The 21275-nt window shown below is 48.6% G+C and overlaps 8 protein-coding genes across 8 annotated transcripts; 5 read left to right on the top strand and 3 right to left on the bottom strand.

The window, feature by feature from the left end:
* Positions 1 to 11: 11 nt before the first annotated feature.
* Positions 12 to 1510, bottom strand: F4812DRAFT_230315 (uncharacterized protein). Its single transcript, XM_047930522.1, has 2 exons — positions 789 to 1510; positions 12 to 706 (listed from the first exon to the last, which is right to left on the bottom strand). Exons 1-2 carry the CDS (start codon positions 1295 to 1297, stop codon positions 280 to 282), a joined length of 936 nt encoding a protein of 311 aa, XP_047786082.1. The 5' UTR covers positions 1298 to 1510; the 3' UTR covers positions 12 to 279.
* Positions 1511 to 1753: 243 nt separating this feature from the next.
* F4812DRAFT_463329 (V-snare-domain-containing protein) lies at positions 1754 to 3581 on the top strand (the record flags this gene model as incomplete). Its single annotated transcript, XM_047938190.1, has 2 exons — positions 1754 to 1840; positions 2829 to 3581. The coding sequence occupies 2 exons, from the start codon at positions 1754 to 1756 to the stop codon at positions 3579 to 3581; spliced, it is 840 nt and encodes a 279-aa protein (XP_047786083.1).
* Positions 3582 to 3724: 143 nt separating this feature from the next.
* F4812DRAFT_463330 (thiamine pyrophosphokinase) lies at positions 3725 to 4703 on the bottom strand (the record flags this gene model as incomplete). Its single annotated transcript, XM_047938191.1, has 3 exons — positions 3725 to 4318; positions 4394 to 4497; positions 4556 to 4703. The coding sequence occupies 3 exons, from the start codon at positions 4701 to 4703 to the stop codon at positions 3725 to 3727; spliced, it is 846 nt and encodes a 281-aa protein (XP_047786084.1).
* Positions 4704 to 5127: 424 nt separating this feature from the next.
* F4812DRAFT_445297 (uncharacterized protein) lies at positions 5128 to 7189 on the top strand. Its single transcript, XM_047935567.1, has 3 exons — positions 5128 to 5828; positions 5918 to 6323; positions 6385 to 7189. Exons 1-3 carry the CDS (start codon positions 5624 to 5626, stop codon positions 6647 to 6649), a joined length of 876 nt encoding a protein of 291 aa, XP_047786085.1. The 5' UTR covers positions 5128 to 5623; the 3' UTR covers positions 6650 to 7189.
* Positions 7037 to 9409, top strand: F4812DRAFT_230636 (uncharacterized protein). The gene has a single exon (XM_047930526.1). The coding sequence runs from the start codon at positions 7395 to 7397 to the stop codon at positions 8991 to 8993; it is 1599 nt and encodes a 532-aa protein (XP_047786086.1). The 5' UTR covers positions 7037 to 7394; the 3' UTR covers positions 8994 to 9409.
* F4812DRAFT_230506 (sugar transporter) lies at positions 9078 to 11361 on the bottom strand. Its single transcript, XM_047930525.1, has 6 exons — positions 10698 to 11361; positions 10396 to 10636; positions 10065 to 10337; positions 9898 to 9992; positions 9403 to 9795; positions 9078 to 9319 (listed from the first exon to the last, which is right to left on the bottom strand). Exons 1-6 carry the CDS (start codon positions 11197 to 11199, stop codon positions 9162 to 9164), a joined length of 1662 nt encoding a protein of 553 aa, XP_047786087.1. The 5' UTR covers positions 11200 to 11361; the 3' UTR covers positions 9078 to 9161.
* A 78-nt stretch (positions 11362 to 11439) lies between these two features.
* Positions 11440 to 14063, top strand: F4812DRAFT_230382 (glycoside hydrolase family 13 protein). The gene has a single exon (XM_047930524.1). The coding sequence runs from the start codon at positions 11972 to 11974 to the stop codon at positions 13856 to 13858; it is 1887 nt and encodes a 628-aa protein (XP_047786088.1). The 5' UTR covers positions 11440 to 11971; the 3' UTR covers positions 13859 to 14063.
* A 3372-nt stretch (positions 14064 to 17435) lies between these two features.
* On the top strand, positions 17436 to 20885 carry F4812DRAFT_453326 (acetyl-CoA synthetase-like protein; the record flags this gene model as incomplete). Its single annotated transcript, XM_047936467.1, has 5 exons — positions 17436 to 17759; positions 17817 to 18216; positions 18271 to 18507; positions 18574 to 18649; positions 18713 to 20885. The coding sequence occupies 5 exons, from the start codon at positions 17436 to 17438 to the stop codon at positions 20883 to 20885; spliced, it is 3210 nt and encodes a 1069-aa protein (XP_047786089.1).
* Positions 20886 to 21275: the final 390 nt, after the last annotated feature.

Genomic DNA, 21275 nt, shown 5'->3' on the forward strand with positions numbered 1-21275 from the left:
TTGATCAAATGTAATTATATGTGCCGTGTCGTTTCCATGTCTTCTGTAACTTGTAGCCAACTTCTGCGGATTTCTTACCAGAGTCAAGTCATCGTAGCTAGAAAATTGAGTCGTAATCCTTAGCAATATACGCATGGAATGTCTTGAACAGCAGCAGCGTGATTCTTATCAGGGGTATCATGCTTAATTAGTTTTTTCCTACGTAAAAATCGATTACAAGCCCCATTATATCCAATCTGAAAATAACCAAGGTTCACGCTCTCGCATCTCACGATTCGCTTATAAAAGTATAGCGAAGGCCCAGTTGATGTCAGCCTCGTGAGACTTCTTCAAATTACCCTTTAGCCAACAGGTATGCTGGGTACCCGTATCGCCCTCGATGTAGCCCCAGCCGCAACCTGTACACCCAGCAGTTCCCGCGCAGTTCTTCATGCAGTCCAATATGCTTTCCGTGGGGACCTGCCGTAGATTCGTCGACTCGATATCGCTATAGTCTATACCGCAGATTCGTAAGAATTGCTTATCCGAACCCGGAACTTGGTAAGTAGTTCCGTTTGCGGCCGGACAGTCGATCTTCCCTGCAGCATTACCGGTGGGAGTAGAACTTGGCGAGGTACGGGTCTTGGACGGGCTAGAAGTGGACGTTGCAGAGCTGGCTGTGTTCGTAGACATGCTTGAGCTTGATTCCGCGGTCGTGGAGGGCGAACTGAAAGGATTTATTAGCATAGGCACATGCATTTATTTCATAAGCCGCATATGGGCGAATCGCGGATTGGCGCATCACGAACCTTGACGATGAGACAGCATCGGGACCGGCACCAGCGACAGCAGCTTCTTTGGAATTTTGTGACGCTACTCCAACGCCAACTCCAACCCCGATCGCGACAACTAGCAACAGCGATATCAATGCTATTAACCACCAAAATTGAGCTTTCTTTAATCCCATTATCCTCTTGTCTTCCGCGGGCGCACGACTATGAAGCGGAGCGGGAAGCCCTTCCTCTCCGGCCGATGGCCTTTCGCCGGAGGGCCGCGGGCTGCTAGGAGGCGTCGCATCGCCTAACCACGTAGATGGGAGACGCAGGTGTTTTTCCGGGTTGGCAGAAGGCGCAAAATAAGCCCGCGAGGCATTCTTCAACTCGTTGAAGTCGCGATTAGCGAAGAAGTCAAAGCCACGAAACTCGAATGATTGCGTTTTGTACGCTTCCCTCTTCCCCGCTCTCGCCGTGATGGTCGTTGTCCCTCCCAGCCGTCGTGCCTTTTCTGCTTCCGCAATTGGCTGATCGGACGGCGCCATGAGAATCGTCTAATCTTGTAAATCAACCATTACCGGGGGGTTGGACATTATATTATTATTATTATTCCCGTACAGCCGGAGAAATAAACACGAGAACTTGAAAGCAATTGAAAGGATTGGACGGCAGCAAAAATGCTCACCTATTATCAAGACAGAACGAAGCGAGGGACGGAAATGGGGGGGGGGGAAGGACTGGGGATGGGGGAATAAGGTGGGATTCTAAAGGGTTATTATCACCGCCGTATTTAGATGTTGCTACGATATTAAAGGGGTCCGCCAAATAATACTTAAAAATAATTATTTACACATACGCCCCATTCATACAGCTAAGAGCATCTCGACGTCGATAGTCGTGTATAGTAGATACGATAGTAGATCTTTATTATATTTATAACTCCTCAGTCTCTGTTCCCGATTCATGTATTAATGCCCATCTTCGTCTTTTTGTCTGTCTTTATGTCCAATCATTTCTTACGGCCTTTGGAGATGCGTCCAGGGCGTGACTGGGATTATGTTGTTGTAGATAGTCCCTTGAACCTCTACGTAATTACGCTGAAAGGGGCCGGACGAGAACTAGAGCATCTTGAGCTGTAGCTGGGGTTTGGCGTCAAGTTGCTAACCCCAGATCGAAGAGCTAGTGCCAGCTAACTCTGTATAATGCATATCATACTTTGGTTAGGTCGTCTCGTGCCCGACGAGGGTTGTTCTGGATGTTCTTCGAACTCGGATACCCCCTTTTGTAGTCCGCAGTTAGCTACACCTATGGCAGATTAGCCTTAAAAGCCGACTGCATTGTAGTTTCGGGAGAGCCGATAGGTACCAACGACAACGAATTTTTAATTTTTTTTTCTTATTAAACAAGGCCATTCGCACCCGGTCTAAACCGTAGAGTTCCTTTTAGTCCTCAAGGTCGTATTTCAACTTATACAGAGGCAATAACAACGAATGAGACGTATCTTGAGTGAGTTATGCTTTTAAGGCATACGTACGTACCTACCTATGTACCTACCTAGGTAAGTAGATTGGTTGAATATTCCAGAAGCCAATTCAACTGGAAGGTGTTTTTAATATTTCGCCAAGTTCCCCATGTTTTTGTTGTAGAATTCGTGCGATATCTTAGCAAGAGACTGCATTGCCTCACTTGTAAGTTGTAGCGATGATAAAGGATAGTACGTACTATTTTTCAAAAGGGCCCTCTTGCACACTGTAACCATAGTGGTAAGCCACCTAGAATTTAGCGTACGAGCCATTATCCGCCCCCAAAATTAGTACGTAAATGAGGTAAGGACATTGCGCCCCGCTACCATTGGAGAAACGCCACCTTCAAACCTTTAGCTACGTGTTATTTGATATCGCTACCTACCTACATACCTACCTTAAGGTACCTAAACCTTCTTCACTAATTAACATCCGAGCATCGAGAAACACACTGCAACCGTCTTAACGTAAAGCAGCTCGCATCCTCCTCAAGATGGTATTAAAAACGCTTGCTCGTTTACTCCAAGGCGCATCGCTCACTGAAATATCTTAGAACACACAATTCAACTCGGCGCTCAAGCAGTCCACCTCCATAAAGCGAGATCTCGCTGGTCTGTCTGCGTCCGACGCCGGACCTCCCACTCCCGCGGCGCTTGGTTCCCTCTCCGCGTCCCTCACAGCCTTTTCGCGAACCCTCGACGAGTATAATGCGCTTGCGAAGCAGGAGCTAAATCCCGCCAAGCAAGAGAAAGCCTACGAACGGATTAGAAATTTCCGAGCTGAGCTCTCGTCGTTTCGGACGCAGCTGGACGAGCTAAAGACGCAAAGAGAAGACACGCTACACGCGCAAAACCGATCTGAACTTCTTGGCCGACGGCCCTTTACCACCGCTACCCCCGAAAACCCTTACGCGAACACCCCAACGCCGCCGCAGTCCTCGTCTTCCCCCTCGTTTCCTGCGAACCGCTATGGCAACGGCGGCGTCGGCGGTCAGCTCAGCATGGGCAGCAACGACTATACTCGGGAAGCGCACGCTTTACGGGAGCAGAACTTCTTTGCTAGTACGAATACGGCGCTGGACGAATACATCGCGCGGGGCCAGGCCGTGCTTGGGGACTTAGGGACGCAGCGCGAAATGTTGAAGAATACGCAGAAGAGGTTGTACAGCGTCGCCAACACGCTCGGAGTCAGCGGGGACACGATACGCATGATCGAGAGAAGGGCGAAGCAGGATAAATGGATCTTTGGGGGTGGCGTCATCGTCTTTTTTGCCTTCTGTTGGCTGTGCTTGCATTTCCTGCGGTAGGGTGGACAACTGGACAACTGGACATGCATTAGGCTTAGATTTTGAGGCAGGGAAATATTGCGAAGGCTTGAAGCGTGAGTTCGCGCATGAATAATTGGCATTCAGCGTGGAGTTTTGGCGTTATTCTAAAATATACAGGCTTTCTACGCCTTCTCTTGTTTCAGCGCGATAGTAAAAAGCACATCCTTCGTAGTCTCGATTTCGACAACCTTTGTCTCTGGTAAAACATGATTGCTCGTGCTCATCTGCCCACCAAACTCGGTGAGCCAGTTTTCGACATCCCACTCGAGGCCTCTGGTCGTGATGACGCCGGCTTCCTTGATAGGGATGATGCCTACCCACTTAGCGAAGGGCTCGCCGCTTATGCGAACGGAGTTGCCGACGATAGCATCGGGCTCGCGCACGTGGATACGGTGTTTTCCAGCCTTGAGAAGGAAAGACAAGCTCTCACCGGAGACGAGATACATCCTTCCGTCGGCGTAGGTCGGCGAGGTTTGGAACAGGTATAGGTGATGTAGTTGGCTCAAGCCCTGATCCACACGACCTCCCAACCCTCCCATGCATACGATGTCTCTCTTGGGGAACTCCTTACGAACGTGCTTGACAGCTTTGGCAAAGTCGGTGCAGTAATCGTCGAGCTCATAAATTATGTTACAATTCGCGGGTTTGGTGGAAAAGAATCTTCTGGTCTCGTCTGATATGGAATCTAGGTCGCCGATTATTGTATCAAGATTTACCTATGTCGTTATTAGCCAGTCGTTTATATATATTTTAGGCATATAAATGAAAGGATTCTCGGGATGTATCCTCACATAATTACCAGAAAACGACGCAGAGCTTCCCTCAGACGATAAGGATTTCTGGTTGAGTTGGTAAACCCAATTCGCACCACCGTCGGCAGCGACTCGTGTTTCGGCTAAGATAAAAGTCGGTATACTTGCGACGCGATTGAATGGAATCTCACGGAGGTATACCTATTCTCCATAGGTCTCTAAAGAAACCTTCTTCGCTTATAGGCTGATTCAGAATGATAAGAGCGAATTCGTATCCTGGATAAGCTAGAAACTGCCTGATAGGATACCACTCGGTGCATATGGCAGGGCTTTCCTGTGTCGAATCCATGACGATGGGTTTATAAGATTGAAAGGCTTCTTTGCCGACTTATAATTAACCTTGAATTTGTATAATTATGTGTTGGAATAAGCAGAAGATACAGGTTGAAATGTGAAGGATGAAGTGTGCAAGGTGAGTGAGGTGAATAAGGTGAGTAAGAAAAGTAGAAGTGAAGCTCAAAAAAAAATAATGACTGAGTTGGACTACCGTTCGAGTTCACCGTACGACACACCATCCAACAATTACACTTGAATAAAATCAGAATGAGACATGTCTTATTTTATTTTTAATTTTACCGTATTTCTTCTGCCACCTGCAATTTGAAGTTATAACTGGAACATGTCCAATTGATTTCTTAAAAGAAAAAAAAACAATTGTTTCCTGATGTTCATTCACATGTGTGTACTCCTCAAGATTGTACCAAATAACGTCATCTCAATTGAGTTTAGGTAGGTACATACTTACCTACTGCATGGACGCATTGGCCATTCCACATGCATCAAGTACATAGTACTTTAGGTATTGTAATTTGTACCTACCATTCCTATGTCTTTTACGTACAACACAAAAGTACCCTTGCGCAGATAAGGTACCACCTGATGGCATGATGTAACCACCACCTAAACCCCACCATTTGGCCCTGTAAGAGGTTTCTCGGTCTTTACCTAAATCAATTGACCCATCACCCCGGTACTGAGGTAGGTATTTACCGGGTTAGCAAGATTCAAAAAATTTGGAGGCGAGCCGAATGTTTAATATCGAATATCGATGCTTACAAACCAAGCCAGTCTTCGCTAATTGTTCATTATTCCTAGTCTTCCGGACGACATACCAACTTCTTACCGAAAAACCACTAGTTATACAGCATTCGTTCCTTTTTTTTTTTTCAAGTCGTTCCTTTCTTCGTGCAGCTCGCTAGTAAAAAGACAATGTATAGATCCGCCTTGCGATCCGCGCCCAGAGTCGCAAATAGTCTGCGATCAACCATCATCTCACCCGGTGCGCGACGGTTCGCCTCGACCTCCCCCGAGGGCAAAAAACGAAGTTGGAAGAGCACAGCTGTAAGATGGGGTCTGGCTGCGGGTATCGTTTATTTTTATAGCACCGGCGCAGTCTTTGCCGAAGAACCGTTGCGTATGCGACCCCGATTCTACCCCGAACTTGATTCGATTCCTTTTTGCTTTGCGTCTTGACTAACGGTTGCGTGCGTGCGTGCGATTTAGCTAAAACGTCACCGCCGCCTCCCGAATTCTCCGACCAAGATCTTCCAACCGTAGAAGCCGTAGTGGCACAGAAGCGCCGGGAAGCCGAAGCACGACTGCAAAAGGCCGCAGCGGCTTCCGAGCCTCCCACGGCCAGCCTACCTTCGGAAACATCCCCTTCGGCACCAGCTAAGCATGTCGAGGCACAAGACCAGGCTAGCCCCCCGGCTGGAAGCCCAGAAGCTTTAGAAGAAGAGGCGGATCAGCAGGGAGCGTTCAACCCTGAGACGGGCGAGATTAATTGGGACTGTCCTTGCCTGGGTGGGATGGCTCACGGACCCTGCGGCGAGGAATTTAAGGCCGCCTTTAGCTGTTTCGTCTACTCCAAGGAGGAGCCGAAAGGCATGGACTGCATTGATAAATTCCAGTACGTCTCTTGTTTTGGTACGCGAGCCTGTGCGTTGCATTATTCTGACGAATGAAATTAGACACATGCAAGACTGCTTCCGACTTCACCCCGAAGTATACGGAGAGGAATTAGACGACGAGGATGCACCTAGGGAAGATGCTCCTGAGATCGCGACGGACAAATCGGCGGTCAAGACGTCATCGTCTGGTGAGAACGACGCGGAGACGAAATTAGATGAAACGACACCAGCAAAAAAGGGAAAGTCTGCGGCTACTGCAGACGTGGAGAACGGAGCGGCGGTAAAGGAGGCGGAGAAGCAGAACGTCCCTCCTGCGCAACCCTAAGTGATGGGATGGAGATGGGATCCTGGGCACTTCGGACCTATAACGTACACTTAAATACTAACCACCGATACGGTCTAATAAGAGAGAGAGAGAGAGACAGAGAGAGAGATAGATGTATGTACCTGGAACCGTGCAACCTGTACAAACATTAGGTAAACACCGATTACGTTTATCGTAATCGTTTATTAAGTGTATATTTATAAGACGCATGAGATATACGGCGAAATGAACCAAGCATCTCCTTTTTAACATGATGTTATACCTTTTTTTTTTTTCTTCTACTCGTGATAGGTATATTGGTATTGTATCCCCCCCTCAGCCTTAATCCGGGGTTGTGGGTTAGTCGTCAAGGATAATGAAAGACAATGCGGGCGGTCGGCCCTACGACAGGGACCCCTTGGTTATTACTGTGTTCTCGGTCTTTTTATTTTGGATGCGAAGATCAAAGAGGTATGGACTACAACGACCTTGGCTGACCACCTGGGGTAATCCCCACACAGTTCGGGGGATCATGTACAAGTCTCCCCCTGCTCACCTCCAACTCGTAGCTTGTGACTCCAAATTCACCTCCGGATTCCCTCTCTTCGTCTCTCTCTCTCTCCCCTTAAATTCATGATAAGGGGAGTCCATGATTATTATCTGTAATCTTTCTCGATACGTTACGAGTCTGTTCTGTTCGAACATCATATACCATCTTACCCGTTGCTTCTTCTTATAATCAAGATTTTTTTTTTTCACGTTTCGTATGGGGGACATGATAGCATCACGTGAAGAACAAGATCAAATTTGCCGGGTTAGCCCTTCGGCTGATGACGACACACGTCAAGCCCGTACGAGTATACCCGCAAAGGACCGCTTAGCTGCTCCGCCGCGAGCCAAGCGGGCACAGGTGGCCCGCGCCTGTCAAAGATGCAGGAGATTACAAAAGGCCTGCAGCGATTCTCGGCCGTGTCGAAGATGTACCAAGGCCGGGCTCGCTGACGAGTGCAGCGGCCTTCCCGTCCAGCCCCGAGTTCTCACCCGGGCCCGGCCGGTGAAGCCGCTGAGACTCCCCGAGATGCCGACGGGAGGGGATGCGAAGCCGCTGGATTTTGCTACGTCTTCGCCGCTCATAAACATTAGCTTGCCTATAAGCCCACAGGCGTTTACTAGCTTCGCGAGGCAGTCGTTTGAAAGGAAAGTAGATCTGCTACCGCCTCGGGTGGTCGATTACTGCTCCAAACGTTTCTTCGAACGCCTCGCCCCGACTATCCCGATCGTGACGCCCGAGTACGTCACCAATCTTAGAACCCGGCTCGCCTCGGATAGCGAGGCCTACTGCGTTCATCTCGGCTTGTGCGCCATGGTGACGCTGCAGGTCGAGGAACCTGGTGGTAAGTTCTTTGGACAGTCTATCGCGGCCGAGAACAACGCAGCGTACGGGTGGATGCTGCTGGAAGAGACCCTAGCAGCTCACCGCCATATCACACGCAGATCGAACCCGTCTCTAGACTCGGTTCTGCTAGTCTTTTTTATATACGCCTGTCATGCGTGCCTATTCCACCATTCTCAGGCCTTCTTTTTCCTCCGCGAAGCTGCTACTCTCTTTATCCTAATCAAGCCGGAGACGCTGGATGATACTTCGAGGTTATTGGCCGAGAGATTATTCTGGGTATTGCTCATATCGGAGAGATCTCATGCGATCCGTTACCGCCGCCCTTCCACTCTACAAGTAACTACGAACGGCTTCGGCTTATCGTTCTCCAGGGACCGTAACGTCTCGCTATCCGGTTTCCGGTGCCTAGCGGCCCTCTTCCGTGCGCTGGATAGCAATTTTATAACTCTTCTCAATCAAGAATCGGCTCCGGGCGCGGTGCCTGTTAATTCGTTCGACGAGCTCGAGCTGGCCATTAACACGGCGCTGAATCATACCTGCCCGTCCGACCTTCTCCCGACTCAAAAGGCCAATCTCAGAGTGACGCAGCTCTGGCTACGAATAGTTCTTTGGCAGCTTCGATTGCGCCTAGGCCACCTCTCGGAGCAGAACATGAAGAGCAGCCGCACCTATCACTATCCATTAGATGTGGCGAAGGACCTGGCGCTTTCAACTCGGGACTTACCCGTACAGAGCATCCAGGTACATGGCGTAGGAATAACGGAAAAACTATTTGATATATCATGCGCCGTCGTTAACGTTCTCGCCCGAGTACCTGTACAGATGGCGCGGACGGCAGCTGAAGAGGACTTGAAGTACGTAAGACGGTTAATTCTACAGCTTCCCGGTGGCTCGACGGTCTACGATGCTCTACTTTTAAAACACATCCAACAGACCTTGCCTACAATGGCAGCCGGGCTCGAAATATAATGGCATTTACCAAACCCGTTCCATATCGACCAGTAGACGTGGTGGTGCATGAAATCTAGAAGTTTCGTCGTTCGTATCACACCGAGGTTCAAAAGCATCATAAAATCTCTCGTGATAAATCAAATATAATGCGATGAGTATTCATCCAATCAGACATCTTAACGGGAGTTAAGCTTGGTCTAACCCCTTTTCCGCCTTTCCATCTCTCGACACTCTTTCAATCGCGTCGCCAACCCGCTGCGAGAACGGATCTATCTTCGTCCGAGAAAAGTGACGCGCCGGAACCTTATGTTCGAAGAGCAGATTTAAGTCGGCATATGTTCGTCCTAAAATGTAAAGAACATGTAAGCTTTGGCCGCGTCCGGATAATGAAAACATTTATGACGTGACGATTCATGAATCATCTTACCTTTTGGTTCAGGTAATCGGAAAAATACCCAAATAGAGGACAACAAACAAGTTCCCGCCCAGAAATATGCCGTTTTGGCACCCCAGTTCCAGGCCGAGGATGAGAGTTGATAATTGGTCATGACATTTACGAAGATGTTGCTTGCGTTGTAGCCGGCACGGGCGAGGACGATCGTTTTAGCCTTCAACCGCGTTGAGGATAACTCCGAGATCAAGGAATACGTAACCGGCCCGACCGTAAAGTCATAAACGAACGTGAACATGATGAGCATACCGCCAATCGCCCACACGGAGCCATTAGTTTTGACAAACGCGAGGGAACCGACGATAATCAGGATAATTAGCTGACTACAAAGCCCGCTGAAGTGGATGGTCCGCCGACCCACGCGAGACACTTGAAAAGGTCAGCAGCGATATAATTGAAACTACCAAGGAGTTTGAGGGCTTGCGACGGGGAGGGGGGATAAGGGAGAGATCGTAAATGCTAGATACATACTAAGAAACCAGGAGCCGGCTGTGCCAACCATGCCCAGTGCGTATTGTCCCATGGAGAGGGAGAAGGAGTTTGAAGCGTCCAATCCTGCTTGGGTCCTGTTACTTATTAGCTTGAATTTCTGCCCTTTTAAACTGCACTTCATTGCGATAAAGGCTTGGGGACCCTACAAGAAATACGAAAAATATCCCATCAGGTTCTGACCCCCGAGCGTCTGCACGAGCCAGATTCCGACGACGATTTCAGTCCTTCGCAGGTCGACACCCTTGAAACAATCTCGATACGTGAGGCCTTGAGTCGTCCGTTTTTCGAGCTCGTTGGTGTATTCGACCATAGCGATAGTCTCGTCCACGTTAAAAGTCGGGTCGTCTCGCGATGTCAATCTTAAAAGAGACTCCCTAGCCGCCTCCCGGTTACCATGTCGAATGTACCACCACGGCGATCTAATTGTAAGGTTAAACAGGTAGAATTTCTTTATACCAGTCCTGCTTTATAACTTACTCGGGCGCGAATATTAAGCCGGCAAGAATTGGGACAGGCAAAACCCATTGGACTCCAAAGGGAATCTTGTATGCCCATTCGTCGGGACGATTAACAGACGCCTTATTCACGGCCGCCGCAAAGAACTGACCGATGACCCAGCACATGTTAATAAAAGTCGTCAAGTACGGTCTAAGAACAACGGGAGCGACTTCAGACGCGTATGCCGGAGTAACGGACTGAAAAGCACCCCACGGAATTCCTAGCTATTGTTAATTTCTTTTTTTGTTCTAAGATTTCAATGACTGAGCCCTATGACTTACCGCATAGGACTTCGCCGACAACGAGGACTTGTACATTAAGAGCGAAGAACAGTACGAATATGAACATGATCATCAGTACTAAAAACCCAATCGTTGTCATCCTGTATCCGTAACGGTCTGAGACCCAGCCAGCAAGGATAAGGCCGAGGATCTCGCCGGCTCGTGCACCGTTGGATAGTCCCGATTGCCACGCTGCGGACACAGCCCATTTGTTTTTCTTCGCATCGTAAGTACCGAACTTCTTGTTAAATTCGGGCGACGCGTAGAGACCACCTAGTAGTACCAAGTCGTAGCCTTCCATGATGAGTGTGGACGAAAGCAAAACAGACCAGCCGATCGCCTTGGGGTAGAGCTTGATGGCCTGTAGGAGTGACATTTCCTGCTCGGCATCGGCTGCGTTCTTGGCATCCGAGACGAGCGTCTCGTCACGCAGCAATTCCTTGTCCTGGGTCTGCTCATGATGCTTTTCTGTAGCATACGCATCTTCTTTCTCGGTTGCCATGTTTCCTACGAATAAATTATCTCCTTGGTTGGAGGTTGTGCTGCTTGTCGTAGGTGTAAGGAGTCTACACGACTTGGCGGGTCGGTAAAACCGCAAGGAAGGACACCATCGTGGGCTATTTATCTCTCCTCGTAAACGGAAGCGACCTTATAGCTCTGTAATGAACGAATCGGCGTCTGTCTAATTTCGCAGTGTCCTAGCTCCGCGTGGAGAATGGGACCGTGGTCAGCTCGCGTGCGGGGTGAAGCCCGGGGGGGCTGACTACGGTCTCACGGTATCATTCCATCGCTATAATAAGAAGTCGTTAAAGCCGGGGTTGTAATATTAAACCACAGGGAGGAGAAGTAAAGTGTATTTATGTCTAGGGGAATCTCCGCGTCCTGATTGGGTCAACCACCTTAGGAGAAGAGATGAGAAGTCGGAGTTGGGCGGAGTGGTAGCGACACCTGACTTTAGAGCGTCTTGGCGAATGGTCTCCCACCGCTCAGGAAACATATCTGTAACTTGGAAAAAGTGCCGTGAAATGTGGCCATCATGGACGGACACGGTTCGCCCAAACTTGACCCGACGGCGGACTGGAATCCAGGGACAGAAAAGAATTTAACCATGTACAACTCCGCCCTGACGCCGTTGTCGACCGCAAGCCAATGACTATGATCTTCTCTGATGGACGATCGAGTTTACCTTAGGTAGCCTACCCAATCCTATCCTATCCTTTTGAGTCTCGCCGATTCTTTCCCGAGTGGAGTAAGTACAAACATATCAAAGCAACATGGATGGGTTACATCATAAGAATGGCTGGTTCGGCAAAGAACCGTGGTGGAAAGATGCTACTTTCTATCAAGTATATCCGGCAAGCTTTAAGGATTCCAATGGCGACGGCTGGGGAGATATCCCGGGACTCGTCTCCAAGATCGATTATCTTCATCAGCTAGGCGTCGACGTGGTATGGCTCTCGCCGGTTTTCGAGAGCCCACAGGCCGATATGGGTTACGACGTATCGGACTATCAAAAGATTTACGCACCTTATGGCACAATCGACGACGTGGATATGCTAGTTGAAGCTTGCCACGCTCGAAACATGAGATTGATTCTCGACTTGGTGGTAAATCATACTTCCGTCGAGCACGAATGGTTCAAAGAGTCCCGTTCGTCAAAGACAAACCCGAAGCGGGATTGGTACATCTGGAAACCGGCGCGATATGATGAAAAGGGACAGCGTATTCCGCCGACAAATTGGCGAGGTTATTTCGCTGGGTCTACTTGGAGTTGGGACGAGCACACTCAGGAGTATTACCTTCATTTGTACGCTCCTGATCAGCCGGACTTGAATTGGGAGTCGGAAGAGTGCCGAGAGGCCATTTACCAAAATACCATGTGCTTCTGGCTAGAACGAGGCGTTGATGGGTTTAGGATCGACACGGTTAATAAATACAGTAAACGTACCGAATACGTGGATGCGCCAATTGCAGATCCGAATTCGCCGTATCAGCCGGCACCGGAGATGTGGTGCAACGGGCCGAGAATCCACGAGTTCATCCACGAGATGAGAAATAGAGCGCTCGCACCTTCCCGAGCCGTCTCCGTGGGAGAGCTCTCTAATACTCCAAATCCCGATCAAGTTCTACCTTACGTTTCGGCAGCAGCAGAGGAGCTGGACATGGTCTTTGAGTTCTCCATGATTCGATTAGGTACAGGAGGCATGTTTGGGCCCAAATACATATACGTGCCGTTCACCCTGCCGCAGATGAAAAAGATCGTATCAAAGTGGCAGACGTTTATCGAAGGCACAGACAGCTGGACGACCGTATTCTGCGAGAATCACGATAACGGACGAGCTGTAAGCAGGTTCGGCGATTGTTCAACGCCTGAGCTGTGGCAGGCAAGCGCGAAGACGATAGCTCTTTGGCAAGCCACGTTGACAGGAACGCTGTTCCTATATCAAGGCCAGGAAATCGGAATGACGAACATGTCAAGCTCGTGGGGTATCGAAGAGTACAAAGATGTCGAAAGCCTTAATTTCTATGCCGAAGCGTTAGCTTCCGGGGACAAGAAGAGGATAGCGGACACCATGCAAGGTCTACGTATGCTTGCTCGTGACCACTCGCGCATTCCCTTCCAGTGGAATGGCTCTCCGAATGCAGGATTTACAGATGCAGGTGTCAAGACGTGGATGCGTGTTCACGACGCTTATCGGGAGGTCAACGTCGAGAAGCAAATATCGGATTCTACTTCTATTCTAACTTTCTACAAGGAGGTGTTGAAGCTGCGGAAGCTATATAAAGATCTATTTGTCTTCGGAACTTTCCGGTTGTTGGAAGAGGATGACGAGGCAATCTTCGCATACGTGAAGGAAAGCCAGCTTCGAATCTCGGATTTGCAAGGCGCGACTAACGGCTATTCCGTCCAAGGTCGCGAGAAGAAAAGAGCAGCGGTAGTTGTTATGAACTTTTCTCCAAACGACCGGGATTGTCTAGATGTTAGGAGAATACTTGGCCGCGGTGACGAGGGTATCGTAAGGTTGTTGGTGAGTACCCGAAGTCAAGAAGATGGGGGCTCGATCCTTGAGAAGGTTGCTATACCATCAGCTTTAAAGCCTTGGGAGGGGCGTGTTTACGTCAATTTTAACTTGGACGACGTTGCAGAAGCACTTACATAGAAAAGGAGATGTATACCCTAGGTACCTGTAACTATTAGGTATGTCAGGCACATATTGATTGTTCTTGGAAGCTTTCTAGATTCCAAGATTTATTCCTAGATCTTCGATTAAAGGGAAACACGTTATCTATTAGATATGCATTTAATCGATATTCAATGTACCCGCTTGCCTGCTTGGTTTCATGCATATTATGCGGACGGATGGAGCCGAGAATACGTCATTCAACAGGCATAAACGAACCGGGGTAAGGCAGGGCAGGCACAATCGTCACGATCATTTGTTCATACCTTAGGTTAGGTAGGTACCTGGAATTATCACGAAATACGTTAGGTACCTCTTGATGTTAGGCAAGTACAATAGGTATTTCCCACTTTCTTTCTTTCTTTTTTTTTTTTTTTTTTCGTCGCCGCCTTATTTCTTCACTTCAAGGTTCCTCACACTTTTACCATCAATCGCGCACTCAACTTAATCGCGAGATTATCACCGTTACTCGTTTACCCCTCCATTAGGTCATTGTCGTTAACTCGCATTATCCCCACAGACCACAGACAGTCTCAACATAGAACAAGAGTAAGTTTTGATATTCCCAATTTCTTGGGGTAGAAAGGGTTGCAAAAGAATGAATAGCAAGCTAACTTGATCCTTCTATCACAGTGTCGTACGCAGAAGTAGCAGCGTCTGGTCCCAAGCAGACACCTGAGGAGGTAAGAAAATATTCCTCCAATGCGACCAACTCCGATATCTAGCAGATGGATACATGATCGTCCCATTGGTAAGGCAAAAAGAAATTAGGTACCTAATCTAACATAACGCTTCTTCCCAAGGCTGCGGCTCCTCAACCTCCCGAGATCGTATCATCTGAGTCCGCAAGCACGGCTTCCCTTGTCGACGTCGACACGCCCTCTGTGCGCACTGTGCCCTCCGACTTTGGCGAACAGGAAATCCAAACCGAGACCCAAGCTGCTCGTCAAGAGCTTGAGGATGCTGCCGAACGTGCACGTGCCGAGGCTCACCTTGCTAAGAAGAAGGGTTCTGGCAAGGCACGAAAAGCCGACAACTTCCTTACCCAGTGGTTTGCCAATTTGAGCGACGGTGCCAGCAAAGCCCTTGTCGCTTCTAATTTGGCCGCGGTCGTAGGACTCAGCGCTTACTTGGGCTTCAAGGCTTGGGGCTTGTACGAGCGCGGACGCTTAGGCTGGAAGAACGTCGGTATCGGTGCAGGCATTCTGACTGGCGTGGGTCTAATAGAAGGAATCCTGGGCGGGTAAGTAACCTGCTTATCTTATTTTATTCGAAGAACCCCAATTCGGTTCATAGGCTGACAATTTTTAGATATCTCTACCGAGGAAGGAAGAAGCAATCGTAAGCGAATTTATGCTGCGGTATAATGGTATAATATGTTGTGGTTGGTGGTCTTCACGCATTGCCGTGCTATAGGATCATAGGATCATAATTACCGGCACTTCGATGGTTCTCTACTCGTGATTTTCATCATTTTTGGCTGTATCTAGTATACTCCTCGTTGCACAAATTCGAAATACTGCGCCGATTCGCCAACGGCCGTTTATTCTTTCCCCAGAATTAGGCGCTTTTCGCCTAGGTAGTTAGGTTTGATGTGTTTTCGTCTAAATCCTTTCCGTTGAGATAAGGGCTCGTTTGCGGTTTCTCCCCCCTTCATCCCCAGGCGTGCGGCAAAGTTCGTTACCTGTCTCAGCTAAAGTTATATTAAGGTATCGTATGATAGTGTGAACCTCCTTTTTAAACTTGACATAGGCAAGCCTAGCTAGCAAAACTCATAGGACTGCCTGAAGCGTTACTCAAGCTCTTCGTCACCTTATTCCAGGTTTTTCGGTGGTTTCAAGCCACCACACTTCTTCATAAACTCCGTTCTCTCGCCGTCCTCCATGAGTTCACGATCGACAATCGTTTTCCTCTCTGATTCGCGTCACTCCCTCCGACGGTAAACACAGGCGCACCTCTAAACGACCATCCCACCAACACGAACCGGTTTAATCAATACATATCCTCCGAGAATCCCATCGCGGCTCGTACGTCTGATACGCAATACCGGTTTCTTGCTGGATATCGATAGTCCAAGCGGTAACTCCCGGATCCCAGGCCCCAGAGCTGCCAACTTCACACCTAACGATAGATAAATGGAACTAGGACCGACGACACGGCCTCCCGCGCGCGTTATTTATGGATCTATCCGCTGTTTCGTGTCAGTGCTCATGTCTTAGATCAATGAAGGAAAACTCCCAGTGTCAAATTCCTGAGTTACACTCATACCTTGCTAATAGTTGGTAGAGGGACAACCCAGATTACCTGAGTTGACGATAAGAAAGAAAAAAAAATAAGCAGGACTCGATGAGGCGGGTTACACACTTCTCTAGGCCATTGATCAGGCTATGTTAATTAAATGCGACTCGGCCCGAGAAATATTGACCGCCAGCCGCGTCATCTTTATAGGAGGTACTTAACCTAATGAGGTATGCTTCGTGTAGAAATAAATATTCCTCGGGTGTGAACTCCTTGATCTCACCATACTTAAATGCCGAGTTTTCGGCGGTGTTACGATATGCGTGCTCGAAATTGTGTCCGATGCGATTCGGCCGATAATATCGAAGCCGATCTCCGGATCATCGCTGCTCCAAGACGGTGTTGATATACGGATATCCCGAAGCCCGTAGGAATGTAGGGGGTTCCGCTATATCAAAATGATAATTAGACGAAGTTGTCTCCAACGAGTAGCAATTATCCGGGAATAAACTGCACGTGTGAACGGTGAGACCCGAACCAATTGTCCGACCACTTGTGTGCCGATACGCAAGGCGTATGTGTGGTACGTAAGACAAGTTAAACCATCGAGGTTACATTGCTACCGCGCAGGCCCTTAATAGTTCGTTACTGCTTACCGTTGAGATTGGGGAGCACTTCAGATCTAACACGTCCCGGCATAGCATCAGCTGCCGGCGCTATATTCTTAGTTGTAAGACTTCTTCTTTATGCCTCACGTAATTTCCGTAAGGACGAAGAAATCCGGGCTCGCTGGTTCGTAAACTCTCGAGTAGTATAGCTGATATCAATTTACGGCCGACTATTGCCGCTTCAGTACAAACGCACATGACATATCCCTACCTCCTAACGATCTTGATTGGAGTTGACTACTACTTGCTGGGACCCGGGAGCGAATCGCTCCTGGGAGGTGACCCTGCAGGCAGCCACCCAAGGCTCATTGATGATTATTCCACCCCGGGATTCGGATATAGAAGTTTTAACCGCTATTTTCTACGACGACCGCGGAAATGTCAGGTGCTTATCCCACCACGATCGGGACAGATGGTTATATAGTTTATGCGGCGTTTAAGCCACGCTAGATGCTCACTTGGATATAATAAGCACAGTCTCTTCGACGTAGGTTGCTCATAAATAACAATATTTATATGCCATTAATCTTCGAGCCAGCTACAGTGGAGAAATAAATATAAGTAAGTTAATGTATCTATATTTCGCATATCGTGACAATAAATGGAGAGGGGAGCTTGCTAATAACTAACGAATTTAGAAGTAACAAAACATGGCAGACAAGGAGACAAACGGATCCAGCAAGCAGGACCATAATCGTCGTGAATATCGATTAATTCCTAATATCATCGACAATTTCGCGAAGGGGGATCCCGAGAGAGAGGCGTTCCTTACACCGCGATCCGACGATCCCAAGGATGGCTGGAAAACCGTCACGTTTAAAGAATATGCGAACGCTATCAACCGAATCGCGCACAAGATCGTAGAGGAGTGTGGCACTCCGCCTCCGGGATCTTTCCCCACGATAGCTTACGTTGGCCCAAACGATACTCGTTACGTCGTGTTTCTAGTCAGCGCCGTTAAAGCTGGTTATAAGGTATGATTTCCCATAGAATTAAGCTACGTATCTACCTAATAAATAACTGTATCTCAGGCCTTGTTTATCTCTCCTCGCAATTCACTCGAGGGACAGTTGAGCTTATTCGAAAATACCGATTGTCGGTTTCTCGCTTTTCCAAACTCGTTCCGAGGGCTGGTCGATCCGTGGCTAGAAAAACGCGAAATGAAGGCGATCGAAGTTGAACCCGCTGAAGCTTGGTTCGTGGAGCAAGACGCTGAGCCTTTCCCATACGGAAAGACTTTTAAGCAAGCCGAATGGGACCCGTTGGTTGTGCTTCATACCAGCGGAAGTACTGGAATCCCGAAGCCCGTTGTCGTCACGCATGGTCTGATAGCTATAAACGACGTCTATCATGACTTGCCTATATTTGGCGATGTATACGAACCATGGCTTCGAGCCTACTCAAAAGTATCGCGAAAGAACTTCGTACCGAGTAAGATAGTTCAATTCCCAGAGCTTGTGGTTTAATCTGCTGATAAGTATCAAGTGCCCCTTTTCCACGCGGCCGGATTATACCTCTTCATCTACAGCGCATTATATTTTGATACCCCGACCGCCTTCGGCATTGCTGATCGCCCTCTATCTATTGATCTTGTCGTCGAGTGTCTTGACAACCTAGATGTCGAGGGAGCCGTACTTCCTCCGGCGATGCTAGAGGAGATGAGTCAGAACGAGGAACACATCAGATCGCTGATGAAGCTTAAGTGTATCGGTTTTGGTGGAGGTTAGTGATTTATATGCCGCCTAAGAAAATTCTTACTTTTATAAGATATATAGCTAATTAAAGTAGGAAATCTCAACAAGGAGGCGGGGGATAAACTGACTAATAAGGGCTTGAGACTAGTCAACATGATCGGTGCTACAGAGTAAGTTTACCTGCCGCTTGGGATTCTTATTTTTATCGGGGATTAGGCATCTAACAAGGTCAGATATGCGATACTTCAGATGGGCCTTCAGCCGAATCCCGAGCTATGGCAATGGTTCGTATTTAATTCCGACTTGATCGGAGCGGATTGGCGCAAGATCGAAGGTAACGAAGAAGTCTACCAGCTGGTTATTGTTCGAAAAGACAAGCATCCGGGTCTCCAGGGTATTTTTTATACCTTTCCGGAGTTGGACGAGTTCGATACCAAAGACATGTACAAGCGTCACCCGACTCTCCCGCATCACTGGATGTACTACGGAAGATCCGACAATATCATCGTGTTTTCCAACGGAGAAAAGCTCAATCCGGTGACCATCGAAGAGACTGTCGCGGGTCATCCCGGAATCAAGGGCGTCTTGGTATTCGGTTCGAATCGCTTTCAAGCTGGTCTCCTTCTCGAGCCTGCAGTACATCCCGAAGATCATCAAGCAGCCGAGGAACTGCTCGATAGCGTCTGGCCGTATGTTGATAAAGTAAACGACGAGACTGTGGCACACGGACGAATAGCACGGCAGTTCGTGATATTGTCTAGCCCGGACAAGCCGTTCCACCGCGCTGGCAAAGGGAGCATCCAGCGAGCGAGCACGTTGAAGCTATATAAAGAAGAGATCGAAAAACTATACGAAGACGCAGATAAAGCGTTTGACGGACCTGCTCCAGACATTAATATGAGTTCGGAGAGCGCGCTGGCGGAATCTGTAAAGGACGTATTTCAAACGAGACTTGGATCTAAAGGGAAAATCGAGCTGGACACAGATTTTTTCTCGGCTGGGATCGACTCCTTGCAGGTTATCAACGCTACCCGGCTCCTCCGTGGCGGATTAGAAGCTTCGAGTTTCCACGTCTACGCGGAAAAGGTGTCGGCTCGTATGATATACGGAAATCCTACGCCGCGAAGGCTTGCTCGGTCCATCTATTCTCTCGTGAAAGAAGGTGAGAATGGAAGTGTAGAGAGGGATCAGGACCATGAGCTTCAGGCGATGAACCTTCTTTGGAAGAAGTATACGGATAATCTTCCGACGAAAAAAGAAGGAAGATCTGATCCCGAGGATGAGAACCAGACTGTTCTTCTTACCGGATCCACGGGCATGTTGGGATCTTATATGCTAGATCTCCTGGTGAAAACCCCGGCGGTGAAGAAAGTTATATGTTTAAATAGAGCAGAGGACGGCGGCATTAAACGTCAAGGACAGAACGCCAAGGACCGAGGTCTCAGTCCCGATTTTGCATCCAAAGCCGAATTCCACCATGCTGATATATCGCTCCCGGACTTTGGGCTTTCTCCCGAGGTGTATGACCGGTTCCTACACGAAGCGGACCGCTTTATTCATAATGCGTGGCCGGTTAACTTCAACATTCCCGTCGAATCGTTTGAGCCCCATATCCGAGGCGTCCGAAACGTTGCCGACTTCGCGACCAACTCATCTAAACGAGTGGCGGTTGTTTTTATATCGTCGATCGGGACCGCGGACAATTGGGATAGCAAAAAGGGAGCGATACCGGAACAGAGGCTTGAAGACCTAACATTGGCAGGGGGCGGCTATGGGCGCAGCAAGATGGTAGGAAGTCTTGTTCTAGATGATGTTGCGAAGGCGGGGGATTTCCCGGCTGCGATAATCCGAGTTGGACAGATAGCCGGCCCCGAGTCGGAAGCAGGTTGCTGGAATAAGCACGAGTGGCTCCCGTCGATTATCTCGAGCAGCTTATACTTAGGAGCTCTTCCGGCCCACTTGGGAATTATGGACCGCGTCGATTGGACTCCGGCTGAGAGCATCGCGAACTTAGTTCTCGAGGTTGTTGGCGTGTCCCAGAAGGTCGCGGCCCAAGATATCACTGGATATTATCACGGAGTTAACCCGTCGGCCACATCGTGGGCAGATCTTGCTCTGGCCGTCCAGGAATTCTACGGGAAAGACCGCATTCCGGAGCTCGTCAGCTTTAGAGACTGGGTCGATCGATTGGAGCAAAGCCAGGCCGGCGGTACCCAAGATCTAGACAAGAACCCGGGTGTTAAGCTGGTCGACTCTTATCGAGGGATGGCAGAGGCCTACGAAAAAGGACAGGAGCCCTTCGTTTTTGATATGAAACATACGATGGAGCGCAGCGCAACGATGAAGTCGGCCAAGCCCATTACGCCTGAGTTGATGAGACACTGGTGTAAGCAATGGGGCTTCTAGAAACGTAATCGCAAGGTCACGAGAGCTTATTGATGAGAGTTTATGGGGATGTCATGTCCAGCGAGGGCTAGCCATGTACCCATGAGCATACTTGCGCTTATATGACATGTCATAGGTAGGTGCATAGCGTATCACGTCTATAAATCATTGTAATTTTACTTCAGGTACCTGATTTTGCCTCTACCCTTCAATCAAAGCATTTTCTTATTCTAGATGGCTGTTAAAGTCGTCTGCGGGCGTATAAACTTACAGAAGACCCTTTACTATATAGAATACAATGAGATGTCGTGAGGGGAGAACATGAGAACCAATGCTCCATTGTGTCTTAACGCTATAACATCGTCGATATGACCGTCGATATGACCTATTTAAGCGCGTATGAGAAAAAAA

The sequence above is a fragment of the Daldinia caldariorum genome (assembly GCF_022478825.1).
Source record: "Daldinia caldariorum strain CBS 122874 unplaced genomic scaffold F4812scaffold_24, whole genome shotgun sequence".
Classification (NCBI taxonomy): domain Eukaryota; kingdom Fungi; phylum Ascomycota; class Sordariomycetes; order Xylariales; family Hypoxylaceae; genus Daldinia; species Daldinia caldariorum.

Excerpts from the sequence above, each read along its gene's own strand:
- F4812DRAFT_230315 (XM_047930522.1), bottom strand. The coding sequence starts at position 1,297 with ATGGCGCCGTCCGATCAGCCAATTGCGGAAGCAGAAAAGGCACGACGG. Across the intron at positions 707-788 it reads GATGCTGTCTCATCGTCAAG|TTCGCCCTCCACGACCGCGG; the intron begins GTTCGTGATGCG and ends AAATCCTTTCAG.
- F4812DRAFT_445297 (XM_047935567.1), top strand. The coding sequence starts at position 5,624 with ATGTATAGATCCGCCTTGCGATCCGCGCCCAGAGTCGCAAATAGTCTG. Across the intron at positions 5,829-5,917 it reads CTTTGCCGAAGAACCGTTGC|CTAAAACGTCACCGCCGCCT; the intron begins GTATGCGACCCC and ends CGTGCGATTTAG. Across the intron at positions 6,324-6,384 it reads GACTGCATTGATAAATTCCA|ACACATGCAAGACTGCTTCC; the intron begins GTACGTCTCTTG and ends GAATGAAATTAG.
- F4812DRAFT_230636 (XM_047930526.1), top strand. The coding sequence starts at position 7,395 with ATGGGGGACATGATAGCATCACGTGAAGAACAAGATCAAATTTGCCGG.
- F4812DRAFT_230506 (XM_047930525.1), bottom strand. The coding sequence starts at position 11,199 with ATGGCAACCGAGAAAGAAGATGCGTATGCTACAGAAAAGCATCATGAG. Across the intron at positions 10,637-10,697 it reads TGTCGGCGAAGTCCTATGCG|GAATTCCGTGGGGTGCTTTT; the intron begins GTAAGTCATAGG and ends AACAATAGCTAG. Across the intron at positions 9,796-9,897 it reads AGCCGGCTCCTGGTTTCTTA|TGTCTCGCGTGGGTCGGCGG; the intron begins GTATGTATCTAG and ends GACCTTTTCAAG.
- F4812DRAFT_230382 (XM_047930524.1), top strand. The coding sequence starts at position 11,972 with ATGGATGGGTTACATCATAAGAATGGCTGGTTCGGCAAAGAACCGTGG.